Source organism: Staurois parvus, unplaced genomic scaffold (genome assembly GCF_062004578.1).
Source record: "Staurois parvus isolate SC_StPar_1 unplaced genomic scaffold, SC_StPar_1.0 ptg000362l, whole genome shotgun sequence".
Taxonomy (NCBI): Eukaryota; Metazoa; Chordata; class Amphibia; order Anura; family Ranidae; genus Staurois; species Staurois parvus.
In genome coordinates this window covers 9044021-9061234 of record NW_028318158.1, presented here as the reverse complement: position 1 = coordinate 9061234, position 17214 = coordinate 9044021, and the positions used below count along the sequence as shown (strand labels likewise).

Here is a 17214-nt window from a genome sequence, read left to right as displayed (position 1 = left end):
CCACTTTAAGTTAACATTGACCCCTGCTGCAGATCGCAGTTCCTTTTGAACATGGTGCAGGAAACGTGCATGGAATGTGGGTTTCCCTCACTGTGTTTTGGCATGAACAAAGTTTTCAATAAAATATATCTAAAGTTAAAAAATTGTTTTAGTTATGTTTGGATATAGTAGATAGGTTTAAACATCTGTCAGATTTTATTTCTGTTTTTCCATTGGAGAGATTTTCTTTCCACTTTCTGCCTTGTAGAGGCCACAAGAAATGAGGGGAAATCCTACCTTGGGGCTTGTTCACACCACATCTGTTGAGCTTTGCTGATCTGCACAGATGAATGTAGGCTTTAAAGTTTACCTAATGCTAAAACTTTTATTTTTCCGCATAGCATACAGTAGGTTTAGCCGTTTTTGTATTTTTTTTTTAAACTAGCGGTAGTTACTAATTTTTATGTTACACAATATTACCGCAAAGGTCACTTAATTTACTTAAGTGAATTTTAGGGCCAACAAATGCAATAAATTACCCAAATGTTTGGTAAAATATCACAGACAAGGTTGTGTATATTTTCTTTAGACGACACAGAAGTCTTGTGCTAGAGTTATTGCTCTCTGGCATGCATGGCGATATGTAATGTGTATCGCAATCTATGCTTTCACCTATAGGCACCCCCGACGCGTGTGTTTACGTTCGTACGTGTGTAAATGGGGGGTTGGGGTGGGCTCAAAATTCTTTTTTTGAGGGGGAATGTTATGTGCTTTGGTGTAACTATTTTTTTGCAAAAAAAAAAAAACAAGAAGTTATTTTTCTTAACTTTTTTTTTTTCGTTATCACATAGGGGACACAAAGTCCCCTATGTGGTGATTTTTAGTTGACAGGTCTCTTTAACGAGGCTCCACTTGATGTATTGCAGTGCAGATCGCATTGCAATACATCTCTCCCCAGCTAGAATAGTGAAAGTGGCAGCGGTGACCCAGAAGTGACGTCTTACATGTAGCCTTCCGGGTCACAGCTAAAAGGGGAGGATGTGTGTCCGTTCTCCTCTTTCCCCTCCACCTTCCGGCACCTGCAGATGAACAAGCAGAGTCTGGAATACATGGGGGGAGCATGTGCACGGGGGGCACGTTACCGGGGGGGCAGTGGAAACAATCGGGTGGCAGTGCAGATGCCTGACTGCTTCTGCCTGACAGGCAGGAGTCTACTTGTCAGTTCTATACATAATCCCAGTGGCTGAAGCTGCCGGATTGTGTGTAAAATCCCCCGCCATCAGGTCTGTATGGACCTGGCAGTGAAAGGGTCACACATCTGTCAGTTTCTATTTTCACTTTCTGCCCTGTAGAGGCAACTGGAAATGAGAGGAGATCTCTAAAAAGTTAAGGGGAAATCCTGTTTTGTTGTTTCTGCTAACACCCATGTTTTTGCGGTGGTGCCATTAAAACTAGGTTCATGCGTATCAGAAACACGCACAAAATTGTGTGCCCTCATGACACGCACAGAAACATGCAAAGGGCCCTTCAGCAGATGCACTGTGGTGCCATTAATTAGTAACCGCTCCCTCATCCATCTGCAAATGTGTGCCAAAGCACATGCAGATCGTGTTTCTGAAAAAAAAAATCAGGTACTTCTTTTACATGTTTCTCATTCATACCGCAGCCCATTGAAATGAATAAGCTGCTCTACATACACTCACCAATCTTTCTTAGGTACACCTTACTATTACCGACCCCCTTTTGCCTTCAGAACTGCTTTAATTCTTCGTGGCATAGATTCAACAACGTGTTGGAAACATTCCTCAGAGATTTTAGTACATATTGTAATGAGTTACTGTTGTCTTTCTATCATCTCGAACCAGTCTGCACATTCTCCCCTGACCTCTGACATCAACAAGGTATTTTCGTCCACATAGCTGACACTCACTGGATATTTTCCCTTCTTTGGACCATTCTCTGTAAACCCTAGAGATGGTTGTGCGTGAAAATCCCAGTAGATCAGCAGTTTTTGAAATACTCAGACCAGCCTGTCTGCAACCAACAGCCATGCATTGTTCATTTAAATCACCTTTCTTCCCCATTCTGATGCTCAGTTTGAACTTCAGCAAGTTGTCTTTACTATGTCTAGATGCCTAAATGCATTGAGTTGATGCCATGTGATTGGCTGATGAGCAATTTGTGTTGAACAGGTGTACCTAATAAAGTGGCTGGTGAGTGTAGGATGCATGGGAGCATGCTGAAAATGCACGCATACTCATTCGCACCTGTAGGTGTGAACCAAGCCTAAGTCTGGGTTCACATATATGCGGTGTGGATGTGGTGTAATTTTGATGGCCGGTTGTGTGATTTTTTTTCAAGCAGTGCAGGTGCAATTCTGATGAGAATTTTTAAAGTGTATCAGACTAAAAATTGCACAGGACCCTTTTCAAAATCGCACTGCTTTTGGACTGCATATATGTGAACGGCATTCTGAAATGGATTGGAAATCACATATGTGTGAACGAGGCTACATGTTAATGGCACCCCATGCATCTGCTAATCCGCATTTTTGCGGTGGTGCCATTAAGGCTGGGTTCACATCTATGCATGTCAGGAATGCAAAAAAAAAAAAGTATTTTCTGAACGCGCATTGTGCAGCCCTTTAGCAGATCCGTGGTGGTTCCTTTAATTGTTAATAACACTCCTATGCATCTGCTAAAGCTAATGCAGGCATTTTTGTATGTGCCCAAACACATGCTGCTGCAGCACCATGTGGTTCGGTGTGTTTTTTGTAAAGGGTCGGGGACTTCTTTTCAGCGTTTCTCATGCATAGGTCAGAATATTAAAATTAATAGGCTGCCTTGCGCTCGATACACAGGAACACGTTGAAACACACACGTGCTCAGTCGCACTTGTAGGTATAGCAAACACAAATGCTCCTGTGCTTGGGGATGGACTTGATGCAGGCTACAACCACATTAAGAATGTCCTGGAACATGCACACCTTGCTGCCCTCAAATAGACCAGGGGAATCCAAATCTACTGAATGAGGAAAGAACTAACAGAGGGCGCACGGGCCTAAGGCATTACCATAAAAAATGTTTAATAAGAAATAAAGTAGGTGTTGTACTCACAAACGACAATATAGTCAAGGCACATCATAAAAGAACAGCTGGGTCAGCACCGCGCTGAGTAACAGTCCGCAATAGGGAGTGTAGACATCCAATAGGCTGACGCATTTTGAGGACTTGCCTCTTCCTTCCAGGAAGGCTCTGAGGAAGAGGCAAGTCCTCGAAATGCGTCAGCCTATTGATTGTCTACACTCCCTATTGCGGACTGTTGCTTAGCGCGGTGTTGACCCAGCTGTTCTTTTATGATGTGCCTTGACTTTATTGTCGTTTGTGAGTACAACACCTACTTTATTTCTTATTAAACATTTTTTATGGTAATGCACTAGGCCTGTGCGCCCTCTGTTTGTTCTTTCCACACTTGTAGGTGTGTTCCTAGCCTAAATGTTAACAAATCACATCTGATAATGTGCGTGTTTTCGCAATGGTGGGTTTAAGGCTAGGTGCACATTCATGCGTGTTGGGACACACTCAAAATTGTGTGCTTTCCCAACATACACTCAAATGCGCTGCCCTTTAGTAGATGCCTGGTGGTGCCATTAAATGTTAATGGCACCCCCACACATTAGTTAACCCACATGTTTCAATGTGCACCAAACCACATGATGTTGCAGCACCATTCAGTTTGGTGCATTTTTGGAAAAGGGTCAGGGATTTCTTTTGCATGTCTCTTGCGTGTAAGGCAGAACATTGAAATGATTAGGCTGCCTCACACGTGACACGTGGATGCACACACTTGATTGCACCTGTAGGTGTGAATTAAGCATAAATATTAATGGCACCCCCAGTTATCTGCTAATGTTCACGTTTTTGTGGCAGTGCCATTGCTTGCTTCACATCTGTGTTTTGGGAATGTGTGCCAAATTGTGCGCTTTCTTGACATGCACGGAAACGCGCTGACCTTTAACAGAAGTGCTGTGGTGCCATTCATTCTTAATAGCATCCCACGAATCTGCAAATGCCATGCGCTTTGGTGCGGCACATTTTTGAAAAAAAGTCATGGACTTCTTTTCTGCGTTTCTCACGTGTATTGAAATGAATGGACTGCTCTACACACGACATGCAGGAACACACGGGAAATACGTGCTCTTGGTCACATCTTGGATAGGTTTATAGTTGTATGGGTGGTGTAGAATGCATTTGCATGGACACAACAGCCTATTTATTGCAGGGAAAAAGTCTCTGACCCTTTGTTAACAACCTAGCTGCTGCAGGGGTGCCATTACAGCCCCATTCACACATACGTGATGCTGTCATGTGTATTTTTTTTTTTTTGTGTGCATTTGTCAGTAGACCACATAGGGCAGCCGATGTACTTGAAAGGGTTGCCATTGCTTGACAAATGAACCAAAGTAGACCCTGCACCTGAGGCAGTGAGCCTCAAGCGGTTTTGTAATGTTGTTTGGTGCATTTACTAGCTACCTTTGGGGTGTCTGTAAGGTCTCGTGCACACTGGATGTTTTTTTAGCTCCTAGGGGTGTCTGTTTTTTTTTTTTTATCTGCCTCTAAATGCCTCTGTGTGTTAGCCTGTGTAAACCATATGCAGTCGTGGCCAAGAATATTGGCACCCCTGCATTTCTGTCAGATAATGCACCACTTCGCCCAGAAAATTGTTGTAATTACAGATGTTTAGGCATTCTCATGTTTATTTCTTTTGTTTGTATTGGAATGACACAAAAAAAAGTTGAGACACAAAAAAGCAAATCTGACACATTCCATGCAAAATCCCAAAAACAAACTGGACAAAATTATTGGCACCTTCTCAAAATTGTAGGAAATAATTGCATTCCAAGTTTGTGATGCTCCTGTAATTTGTAATTAAATTCACCTGTATTAATTAACAGGTGCTGACAATAAAGAAATCACACCAGCAACCAATTAAAATGGTGAAATATTGACTCAACTTTTATGTTGTGTATCTGTGTGCCATATGGAGCATGGGGAAAAGAAAGAGCAGCAAAGAATTGTCTGAGGATTTGAGAACAAAAATTGTGGAAAAGCATGGACAATCTCAAGTCCATCTCCAGAGATCTTAATGTTCCTGTGTCCACTGTGCACAACATTGTCAAGAAGTTTACAGCCCATGGCACTGTAGCTAATCTACCTGGATGTGGATGAAAGAGAAAAATTGATAAAAAAAATTGCAACAAAGGATTGTTCAAATGGTGGCTAAAGAACCTCGATCAACTTCCAGAAAAAATTCAAGATGACCTGAAGGCACAGGGTACAACTGTGTCGGCTTGCACTTTACTTCATCATCTGACTGAAAAGGAATGCTATGGTAGGAGAACCAGGAAGACCCCACTGCTGACAGAGATACATGAAAAAGTCAGATTGGAGTTTGCCAAAACTTACCTGAGGAAGCCAAAATCCTTTTGGGAGAATGTGCTGTGGACACATGAAACAAAATTACAGCTTTTTGGTAAAGCCCATCATTCTACTGGTTTCAGAAAATGTGGCCTTTAACCAATTCAATACCGGGCAATTTTACACCTTCCTGCCCAGGCCATTTTTCAGGTTTCAGCGCTCTCACACTTTGAATGATAATTGTGCGGTCATACAACATTGTACCCAAACTAAAATGTTATCATTTTCTTCACACAACTAGAGCTTTCTTTTGGTGGTATTTAATCACCACTGGGGTATTTATTTTTTGCTAAATTACCAAAAAAGACCAAAAATTTTGAAAAAAAAAAAAGTTTTTCTTTGTTTCTGTTATAAAAGTTTGCAAATAAATAATTGTTCTTCATAAATGTAGGCCGAGATGTATTCTGCTACATGTCTTTGGTGAAAATAACCCAAATTAGGATGTATTTTTTAGTTTGTAGGAAAGTTATAGAGTTCCCAAACTATGGTATAGATCTGAATGTTGATCAATCCTGAACAGCCAATCTAATTCCTTGAGGTCCAAGAATGTCAGAACAGTACAGATATCCCCCAAATGACCTCTTTTCGCAAAGTAGACAGTCCGACGGATTTCATAAGAGGCATGGCGAGTTTTTTGAAGTTGTATTTTTTTTGTCATAATTTTTCGGAAAATTAAAAAATTAGTTTCACTATTTGTTTTTTACATATTGACACCAGTGCAGTACAGCGTCATCATATAACTGGCATGGCGGTGATCAGGGACACTGACTGGTGACAATATGAAAAAAAAATGTATATATATTTTTTATTTTTTTTTTATTTTTTATTAATTTTTTTTTCTTTTTTTTAAGATTTTTTTTTGATATTTCATTATGACCAAAGTAGTACAATGTTACCATAGTAACATTGTACTACTTTGGGGAAGTGATCAGTATTTTTTTTTTTACACAATTTGCTTATAGCAAAGAATTACTTTGCTATAAGCAAGCATTTACCTGAATGACATCGATTCATTCAGGGTTTTTTTTTTTTTTTTTGTGCTTAGCTGTGATTTGGCCACAGCTAATCACATGACATGTGCATGTGATTAGCTGTGACCATTCACAGCTAGGCAGTAGTATACAATGGATGGCATGAATGAAGCCATCCTTTGTATACAACTGTCATGTTTGATTGGTCACAGCAGGTCACATGGTACCGACAACAGGGCCGATACTCAGATCTGTCACCGGCCGTGTCCGAGGTACACGGCCGGTGACAGATCACGCCGCTGCGCCGCTCTGCAGGAGCGCAATCTGCGCATGTGCAGGAGGACGCCATATGGCGATCACCCGGAACACTGATGACATTTGCCGCCCGCCATTTGGCCATAGGGTGGGCGGCAAATGGTTAAAGAAAAGAATACAGTCCCTGCAGTCAAACATGGTGAAGGTTCACTGATGTTTTGGGGTTGTTTCTCTGCTTCAGGCACTGATTGTCTTGACTGTGTGCATAGCATTATGAAATCTGAAGACTACCAAAGAATTCTGGGGTGTAATAATGTAGGGTCCAGTGTCAGAAAGTTGGGTTTCCGTCAGAGGTCATGGGTCTTACACGTCAAAAAGCACCCAGAAATTGTTTAAGACAAAGCGCTGGAGAATACTGAACTGGCCAGCAATGAGTCCAGATCTCAATCCCATAGAGCACCTGTGGAGAGATCTCAAAACAGCAGTTGGGAAAAGGTACCCTTCCAATCTGAGAGACTTGGAGTAGTTGGCAAAAGAAGAGTAGTCCACAATTCCAGTAGAGGTGGAAGAAACTCGGTGGTTAGAGGAAGTGATGGATTTCAGTTATTTTTTCCAAGGGGTGTGCTACCAAATATTAAAATGAGGGTGTCAATAATTTTGTCCAGTCCATTTTCAAAGTTTTGCGTGGAATGTGTCAGATTTGGCTTTTTGTTTCTCCACTTTTTTTATGTCATACCAATACAAACAAAGAAATAAACACGAGAATGCCTAAACATTTAATTGCAACACTTTTTGGGCAAAGTGGTGCATTATCTGACAGAAATGCAGGGGTGCCAATATTTTTGGCCATGACTGTAGGATTTTAGAGGCAAAAAAATAATCCACTGCATTGCGTCCAAGAGTAGTGGTGTTTTGGCAGAAAAAAAATGTTTGATGCGTGTAAATTCTAGGTTTGTTTAGCACTTGAGTGTTAATTAATTTCAAAGACCAGAAAAAAATATTACTCTGGCCAATGAAATTAATTAATGCCCAAACGCTTGAAGAGCCTAAATGTGTTACACTTTTCCAAGCATCAGGCATTTTTTCTGCCAAAACGCAACTACCAGGAAGGAAAGGCTTTTAGGAGAGTTGGCAAAATGTCAAGTGTGCATGAGGCCCAAGAAATAATGGCACTGCAAGCGTGATGTGTGGTTTTGGGAATGTGCAGATTTGAATGGCGGCTTATGACACCCCTGTGTGTCTACAAAAGAACAGTGCATTTTGCTATCAGGTTGTGAATCGTGCAATTTACATGCGTTCCTGAACCCGCTACAGTGTGACCCTAGCCCAGGGTGTCCGGCCCATCTGGAGGGACTCTGGGGAGGCTGTGCAAGCACATCAGCTGACACAGATAAACACGGTCTTTAGGGATGCCAGGAATGTTGTGCAAACACAGCAGCCTCGGCTGCCTACAGTGACAAGCCAGGGAAAATGCAGGCCTGGAGGGATGGCGGGGCTGCTATGTTTGCAGTAACACTGGCAGCAGGGAATGTAGGGGTGTCAGCTAAGCAAATGCGTGGTTGGATCTAGGGGGTTGCTGGGGTGAGCTGCTCCCCCACCAGATTTCAATTATGCCCCCTGACCAACAACCCACCCCCCCCAATCTCCCCACACAGCACATACATCATAGGCTCCATTCACGAATTGTAGTGGCATTTCCTCCTGCGGCTCTCAGCGGGTAGGTGTTGCCGCCAGCCTGTTCACTATAATGACAGTTCGCTGACAGCCACTCCAATTTGTGGCTCTCTACATGGCCAGCAATTACCTGCAGCGAACACTGGTGGCTGCACTGCGTCCTGCTGCAGTCTCCGCACGTAATCGCTGTCTGTGTAGAGAGCTGCAAATAGGTGCGGCTGTCAGCAGACTGTCATTATAGTGAACGGACTGGCAGCCGCACCTACCCGCTGAGAGCCGCAGGAGGAACTGCCACTACAATTCGTGAATTGAACCTATGATGTAAGTGCTGTGTGTGGAGATGAGGGGGGGGGGGGTAAAGGGTGCAATTGAAATCTGGAGGGGCGTAAAATTCTAGGCTTATTTAGCGCTTGAATGATAATTCCAGAAAAAATTATGACTCTGGCCAGTGAAATGAAATACCACCCAAACGGCTATCCTTAATGTATTTTATGTGTGGGCCCAGATAATTTCTCTTCTACCAGTGTGACTCTGGAAGGTCAAAAAGGCTGGACAGTGCTGCTCCAGCTCCAACTGCCTCTGTCCAGGTTCATATATGTGCGGCTGTGGGGGCCGCGATTTGTGCGGGCACGAAGGCCCATTCATTTGAATGGACTCCTGTGCCCCGGGACACGTAGGGATGAAGTCCCTGCACTTCTTTGGAAATCGCAGGCTGCGCGGGAACCGAGGTTCCTAGTACAGTTTTGATTTCAAGTGTGGGCGGCGTGCCATTAGAATTAATGTCACCTGCCTGTGGGTCCCGCATTCCTCTGTGGGCGGTGCGGTTGCAGGTATTTGTGTAGGTCCTGCATTCCTCTGTGGGCGGTGCAGCTGCAGGTATTTGTGCGGTCCCGCATTCCTCTGTGGGCGGTGCGGCTGCAGGTATTTGTGAGGGTCCTGCATTCCTCTGTGCGTTGCGGCTGCAGGTATTTCGGCGGGTCCCGCATTCCTTTGTGGGCGGTGCATCTGCAGGTATTTGTGCGGGTCCCGCATTCCTGTGTGGGAGGTGCAGCTGCAGGTATTTGTATGGGTCCCGCATTCCTCTGTGCGGGAGGTGCAGCTGCAGGTATTTGTGTGGGTCCCGCATTCCTCTGTGTGGGCGGTGCAGCTGCAGGTATTTGTGCGGGTCCCGCATTCCTCTGTGTGGACGGTGCAGCTGCAGGTATTTGTGCGGGTCCCACATTCCTCTGTGTGGACGGTGCAGCTGCAGGTATTTGTGCGGGTCCCGCATTCCTCTGTGTGGACGGTGCAGCTGCAGGTATTTGTGCGGGTCCCACATTCCTCTGTGTGGACGGTGCAGCTGCAGGTATTTGTGCGGGTCCCGCATTCCTCTGTGTGGGCGGTGCAGCTGCAGGTATTTGTGCGGGTCCCGCATTCCTCTGTGTGGACGGTGCAGCTGCAGGTATTTCTGTGGGTCCCACATTCCTCTGTGTGGACGGTGCAGCTGCAGGTATTTCTGCGGGTCCTGCATTCCTTTGTGGGCGGTGCATCTGCAGGTATTTGTGCAGGTCCAGCAGTGGCACCAGCTGCACAGGTGTGAACCAAGCCTTAGGCTAGGTTCACATCTCTGTGGGTGGTGCCGCTGCGGATCCACACAAAAATCTGTGCAGCCGTACCACCCGCAGAGGAATGCGGGACCCGCAGAAATACCTGCAGACGCACCGCCCACAAAGGAATGCAGGACCCGCAGCAATACCTGCAGCCGCACCTCCCGCCCAGAGGAATGCGGGACCCACACAAATACCTGCAGCCGTACCTCCTGCACAGAGGAATGCGGGACCCACACAAATACCTGCAGCCGCACCACCCACACAGAGGAATGCGGGACCCACACAAATACCTGCAGCCGCACCACCCACACAGAGGAATGCGGGACCCGCACAAATACCTGCAGCCGCACCGCCCACACAGAGAGTAATGTGGACCGACGGGTGGATGCTATTCTAGAGGCACGCCACCCGCACTGGAAATCACAACCGTACTGGGAACCTCAGTTCCTGTGTGGGTGGCGTTTTATGAAGAAGTGCCGGGACTTCTTCCCTGCTATCACAGGGCACGGGAGTCCATTCAAATGAATGGGCTGTCGTGCCCGCACAAAACCTGGCCTTACTGAATAACGTTGCTACATATGACACGTCTGTTTTATTTTTTGCTTTACAACACACTTTGAACCAGTTTCTCTGGTTATTCCCGCCATTCTCTGTTCTCTCTCAGACAGCTGAGTTTTCCGCCATACACGTTGTTCGGTTTTGGATACAACTCTCTGAGGCGTGCACGCGCCTTAACTCCCCGCCCACAGCCTGGCAGTCTACGGCGCACGTGTCCCATTTCTCCGATTCCTGCTCGTTGACTGGTCGTTCGACGCGCATGCGCGTCTCTGCTAGGCTTTTGCCGTGCGACGTCAATGTGCCAGCGCCGGAAGTGCCTACACTTATTGAGCAACAGAGTTCCTTGTGAAGAAATCTAATGTCGGTCTACTGGACCCGAATGTGGTGTCTGGTCCGTCCCCCCAAGGAAGGCGGTAAGGATAATGGCGTTCTGCCATCCAGATGTAACAATTTACAAACGAACAGGAGACATCCGCAGGAACGGGCAGTATAGCTGTACTCTGTGTGCCATAACCTGCACCTCAGCCTCGCAGCTGTGTCAACACCTCCTGAGCATCAAGCATAAACAAACCCTGCAGTCAGCTGAACCCCAGGAGCAGAGCAATGGAATCCGCTTGAGCTACTTCCTGAAGGTCCACATGAGGGAAGACCCCATTGTGGGCCTTAGATATGTCATGGAGGTGAAGGAGGGCTCATCATACAAATACTCCTGCCGGCTGTGCAATGTGGTGACTACCAACTTGGTGAAAATAGTCGGCCATATCATGGATCCAGCGCATACTGAACGTTATATTATGGAACATTATGGCTACTTATTGCCCCATTTCAGAGGCATTCACATGATAAGTAACTACAATGAAGTTCTGAGAGATGCTGCTGCAATGATCATAGAATGGCAAGGGAATGACAAAGAAATTCAGGTCGTGCTCCCTGAGGGTGAGGGAAAAACAACGGAAGCCATCGCGGACACGCCACTATCCAAACCTGAGGGTGATGGTAAAACAGGGGAAGCCATTGAGGACATGCCACCATCTAAACCTGAGGGTGACGGTAAAACAGGGGAAGCCATTGAGGACATGCCACCATCTAAACCTGAGGGTGATGGTAAAAGCAGCAAAGCCCTCAAAGACACGTCACCATCTAAACCTGAGGATGATGGTAAAACCAGCAAAGCCCTCAAAGACACGTCACCATCTAAACCTGAGGATGATGGTAAAACCAGCAAAGCCCTTAAAGACACGCCACCATCTAAACCTGAGGATGACTGTAAAACCAGCAAAGCCCTCAAAGACACGCCACCATCTAAACCTGAGGATGACTGTAAAACCAGCAAAGCCCTCAAAGACACGCCACCATCTAAACCTGAGGATGGCTGTAAAACCAGCAAAGCCCTCAAAGACACGCCACCATCTAAACCTGAGGATGACGGTAAAACCAGCAAAGCCCTCAAAGACACGCCACCATCTAAACCTGAGGATGACTGTAAAACCAGCAAAGCCCTCAAAGACACGCCACCATCTAAACCTGAGGATGACTGTAAAACCAGCAAAGCCCTTAAAGACATGCCATCATCTAAACCTGAGGATCACAGTAAAACCAGCAAAGCCTTCAAAGACACGCCACCATCTAAACCTGAGGATCACGGTAGAACCAGCAAATCCTTCAAGGACATGCCACCATCTAAACCTGAGGATGACGGTAAAACCAGCAAAGCCTTCAAGGACACGCCACCATCCAAACCTGAGGATGACGGTAAAACCAGCAAAGCCTTCAAGGACACGCCACCATCCAAACCTGAGGATGACGGTAAAACCAGCAAAGCCTTCAAGGACACGCCACCATCCAAACCTGAGGATGACGGTAAAACCAGCAAAGCCCTTAAAGACATGCCACCATCTAAACCTGAGGATCACGGTAAAACCAGCAAATCCTTCAGGGACACGCCACCATCCAAACCTGAGGGTGACACTAAAACAAGCAAAGCTGTCGAAGACCCTCCACCATTCAGTCATGAAAGTGGAAATAGTTCTCACTCAAAATTAAGTTCATTACCATCCCAGGAGATGGGTTTGGATGAAAGCTGTGAAAGTTACCGCTGTAGTAAGATGCCCCCAAAATCTAAGCGTGATGGCCCAGCTTTGGCCAAGAGGAGCAGGCTTTCCCCTAAGGGTGACTGGGATGCTTTGCCTTCAACACTGCACATTTCAAAGCATAGGAACTCACAATATAATGAGGGCAATGTTATTAGAATGGATTCTACACTATCTGCACAGGAATTGGAGTTCAGAACAAATGATGCATTTTTAGAATATTTAGCTAATTTTGTGATCACTGATGATGAAGATGTCGTCTTTATCCGGACGATTACCCAAAACTGTCTTATGGCTTTGACAAGCTTTCAGGAAGAAGAGGCAGAGGGGCAGAAGACCGGTCCTCGGGTAGAGGATCCATTGGCTGATACAAGCAGGACTGCTCAAAAGATCCCAGGTATTTTAGAGGATGAAACAGAGTTGCATTCATTGGATTCTGAAGTAACTTTGCTCAAAGATACCTCAAATCCCGCCCCAGACTTCATCCCTAAAAATGAGGCCACTGACTTATTTTTCAACAGCATTAAAAACATGAATGAGTCTGAGGTGGTCGGCATTTTCCAGAAAATTGCCATGAATCCCGAATTTCAAGGGATGGACATACCTGCTGTAATCAGATTCTTGAAGAGTTCTGGCAGATTAAAGAAGTCTTGATACTGTGAAAATTATGAATGTGTTCTCAATGACTACAGTTGTTTGCTGAAGAGGTTCCACATAGAATAACTTGGATATAATATTGTTCAGCAGGTTCTTGCCAATTTATGTTCTCTCTCCTAGTTCAGCTGTTTTTCATACAGTTTTCTGCTATAGCCTTTTTTTTTCTTTTTTTAGAATGGGGAAGGCTTGGAACCCCTGTCAGGTTTTTTACCATTTTCTGGCACTCAGGTGGTAATATTTTCTGTACTTGTCCTAGTGACAATAGTTTCCTCAAACAGAAAGTGAGGAAAAATGTGCAGCAGGGACACAGCAATAAAACACTGACAGGGGTTTTACTCTACTAAAAAGACAGTTTGTATTTTTCTTTATTGCTTTTGAAGATTTTTCCCTCACTTTCTGTACTGTGAAACTGTTGATAGGACAAGAAGTGAAGAGGAACTAATTGTTTAATTTTCCACTTCTACAAAACCGTTAGGGGGATTATAGACATTAATGCAACAAGAAAATGTTTAATGCAGAGTGCTGCTGACAAATCCTGTAACTAAGCAATTCCCAAAATGTTTTGAAGGGAGGGTACAGCTGAAGTTTAGAGATTTTTCTTTCATAGTTCTATTGGTTCAACTTGGACCAGTGTAAGTATGCCTATCTCATACCTGACTGATCCTTGTGGAAACTGTAAATTACTTTAATCACCACTATTCCAATGATGGCAGAAGTCTTCCAGATCCAGTACCGAGCAGCTGCCCTTCTGTACAGTAAACACAGAGGGTCCCTTGCTCAGCACTGCCACCATTATGGCTGCATTCACACTTGAGAAATTTGTAGCTTGAAGCTCCAAAAATGCTCAGACCTACAAAAAACAAAACAGTTTTTTTATGATGCCTCTTCACACCTGATTGCACAAACAGGAACCTTAGAGAACAAGTGATATTTTTTTTAAGTATGAGCATTTTTAGAGCATTGAGTTTCAAGCTACAAATTGCTGAAGTGTGAATGCAGGGTCAGAGAAAACTTTGCAATTGTTTTTCTTTTTAATGAACACAAAGCATTCTGATTGGATGATGTCGGAGTCAGCTGTTAATGTCACAAACTCTTGTCCATTTCAGAAAATGCCTTGTATTCATTGAAAAAGATACTTGGCTTTATCTGAATGGTGGCAGCTTTATTGAAAATTTAAGGTGATTAACCCGGGGAACTGCTGACAGATTAAAGCCATATCTGGGAGAGAGTACAATATATATATATTAAATCAACCTAAGCAATTCTGGAGAATATGGTGCATTGTCTACTTTTAGGATGAATAAAGGAGAAAACCTGAAAGGCGACATGGATTATTCTCAATGTTTCCAACTTGAACCACATGAACCAACTCCTCTTTTGTGTTGATGCTACAAGCCAAACTTTAAACATGTATAACAGCATTTTAAATAACAATTTGTACTATCTGGAAACAGCACAAAACTGTAAATCTCCATTCACGTTTGGGATCTTGGGCAGAATCACTGCAATTCAACCACAATCTCAAATCGCCCTGCAATCACGAAACACATGATCGTGTGTTTTAGGTGCCATTGAGAACGAATGGCACCCGAACATGCATTTTGTGATTGCAGTGCAATTTGAGAGTGTGGGCAGAATTACAGCGATTTTTGCCTGAGATCCCAAAACGCCAAATGTGAATGGAGCCTAAAGCCTTTAAGTGACCCTGTTGATATACAGAAAGTCCTAAGAAATAATCTATCTGAAAAACAGGAGTATACATTCCCACCTTTTCTGCTGCTGAACTCACCTTGGATGCTAAAAAAGTACACAGGCTCTGATACTTCCAGTAGTATTGATCTCTTGGGTACCCCACAGCTCTCACTGGACTCCTGCTGCTCTCCGTGTCACCAATGTCTCCTGTCAGGATGTGGAGGTCAGCAGGATTTTCCAGTGACGGCTGTGGGGGACCCAGAAAACCAACACTCCTGAAAGTGTTTGTTTTTGTTTCCCTGTGAATTCCACAGGACTATTTCTCAGGATTAGAGCAGCACTGAAAAGAGCAGGCGGAAGAAAAAGGGGAGTACACACGCTTTTATTTTACAGGTAGATACATTCTTAGGAGCTTTTGTGTAGCAGCTTTTTAAGGGACCACAAAACAAACACTTGCTATAATGTAGACCAGGTATAAATGAGATGTATCAGCAGTGTTTTGGTTTTACTACCTTCGTTTCATAATAAAGATTTTATGTTTGATAAGTCCTGGCTGTAGTGGGTTTTTTTAATTTTGAATGGGGGAATCAGGTTTTTACTGTTTCCTGGAACTACGTTGGCAATATTTTCTGTATTTTTTTTTTTTTTAAATTAAGGATGATAAATGCCTTCAGATCTGCCACACTGCGCTTTCAACTTTATAGATGAAACTTTACTACCACACATTCTGTAGGGATTTATGGGGTGGCACCTCTTGTAGAGGCTTTTAGTATGTTGGGTTTTTAGATGTTAGGCACTAATAGATTTGCTTTAAGTTGTCCACACACACACCAGAAGCCAATCTGCAAGTGCCGGTGAACTAATGTTTGCCGGCATCTGCCAATCGCCGGGCAGGAGAAAACAGAGCTCTGCCTATGTAAACAGGGCAGAGCTCTGTTCTGACAGATGGGGAAGTGAAAGATTGTGTGTCCATGCAAAGCAGGGAACAGGATCTTTCACTTACCCTAATAAAAGCACCACCTAGTGTACACCAAGCACATGGCTAAGCATGCATTTAACCCCTTGATTGCCCTAGATGTTAACCCCTTCCCAAACAGTGTCATTAGGGCAGTGATCAGTGCATATTTGTAGACTGATCACTGTATTCGTGTCAGTGTAAAAATGTCCGCCACAATATCGCAGTCCCGCTAGAAGTCACTGATTGTCGCCATTACTAGTATATATATATAAAAAAAAAAATTCCAGTATATGTCCTAGAGTTTGTAGATGCTATAACTTGTGTAAACTAATCAATATATGCTTATTGGGATATTTTTTGCCAAAAATATGTAGCACAATACATTTTGCCCTAAATTTATGAAAAAAGTTAGATTTTTAAAAACATTTATTTGGATATGTTTTATAGTAGAAAATTAACACATAATATTATTATATTAATAATAACACAAAAAGTAGAAACTGCAGAGGTGATCAAATACCACCAAAGGAAAGGTCTATTTGTGGGGGAAGGACATACATTTTATTTATGTACAGCATTGCATGACTGGGCAGTTGTCAGTTAAAGTAATGCAGAGCCGTATTGCAAAAAATGTCCTGGTCAGGAAGGGGAGTAAATCTTCCAGAGGGCAAGTGGTTAAAGAAGCTTCTCCTAAAATGCTAGTTGCTTGGCTTCCATTTTGATCTTTTTGTTTCAATGCTTCCAAAATGCACTGACCTCATACAGTACCTTTTTTCTGATCTTGTTTTTCAGGTTAAGTGATTCACAGTACTGAAGCTAGAGAAGGCCAGGAAATTAGTATTTTCATATGGATTTCCGCAGTGGCAGTTTCCATACTTCTCACAGTACAGGTTTCCTTTAAAATATATCTAGGTTAAAACAGTTTTTTTTGTTTTTTTTGGTTTTTTTTTGGATACAGTAGAGTAAGCTTATATCCGTCAGGTTTAATTTTTTTCTGTAAGTGTGGTCTCCAGAACTGGACACAGTATTCTAAATGAAGTCTCACTAAAGATCTACAGTATAGTTTACATTGGGTAGATTTTCTGTTCACTTTGTGCCCTGTGGAGGCCACAGGAAATTAGGGGAAATCCTGTCTTAGGGCTTTTTCACACTTCATGTGTTGATCTGCACAGATGAATGCAGGCTTTAAATATATCTAAAGCTAATTTTTTTTTTTTTTTTGCATAGAGTAGATTTAAACACGTGTCAGGTTTTATTTTTTTTTTATGTCTGGTTTCCATTGGGGACATTTTTACCTACTGCACCGTGGAGGCA

General features: G+C 43.7%; 1 protein-coding gene and 1 long non-coding RNA gene across 2 annotated transcripts; both read left to right on the top strand.

The window, feature by feature from the left end:
• Positions 1-10808: 10808 nt before the first annotated feature.
• On the top strand, positions 10809-16823 carry LOC149456413 (uncharacterized). The gene is made up of 2 exons (XR_016313887.1): positions 10809-10916; positions 16693-16823. It is a non-coding gene; the product is annotated as an uncharacterized LOC149456413 (long non-coding RNA).
• LOC149456414 (uncharacterized) lies at positions 10910-15488 on the top strand. The gene has a single exon (XM_089685087.1). The coding sequence runs from the start codon at positions 10926-10928 to the stop codon at positions 13245-13247; it is 2322 nt and encodes a 773-aa protein (XP_089541213.1). The 5' UTR covers positions 10910-10925; the 3' UTR covers positions 13248-15488.
• Positions 16824-17214: the final 391 nt, after the last annotated feature.

Excerpts from the sequence above, each read along its gene's own strand:
- LOC149456414 (XM_089685087.1), top strand. The coding sequence starts at position 10,926 with ATGGCGTTCTGCCATCCAGATGTAACAATTTACAAACGAACAGGAGAC.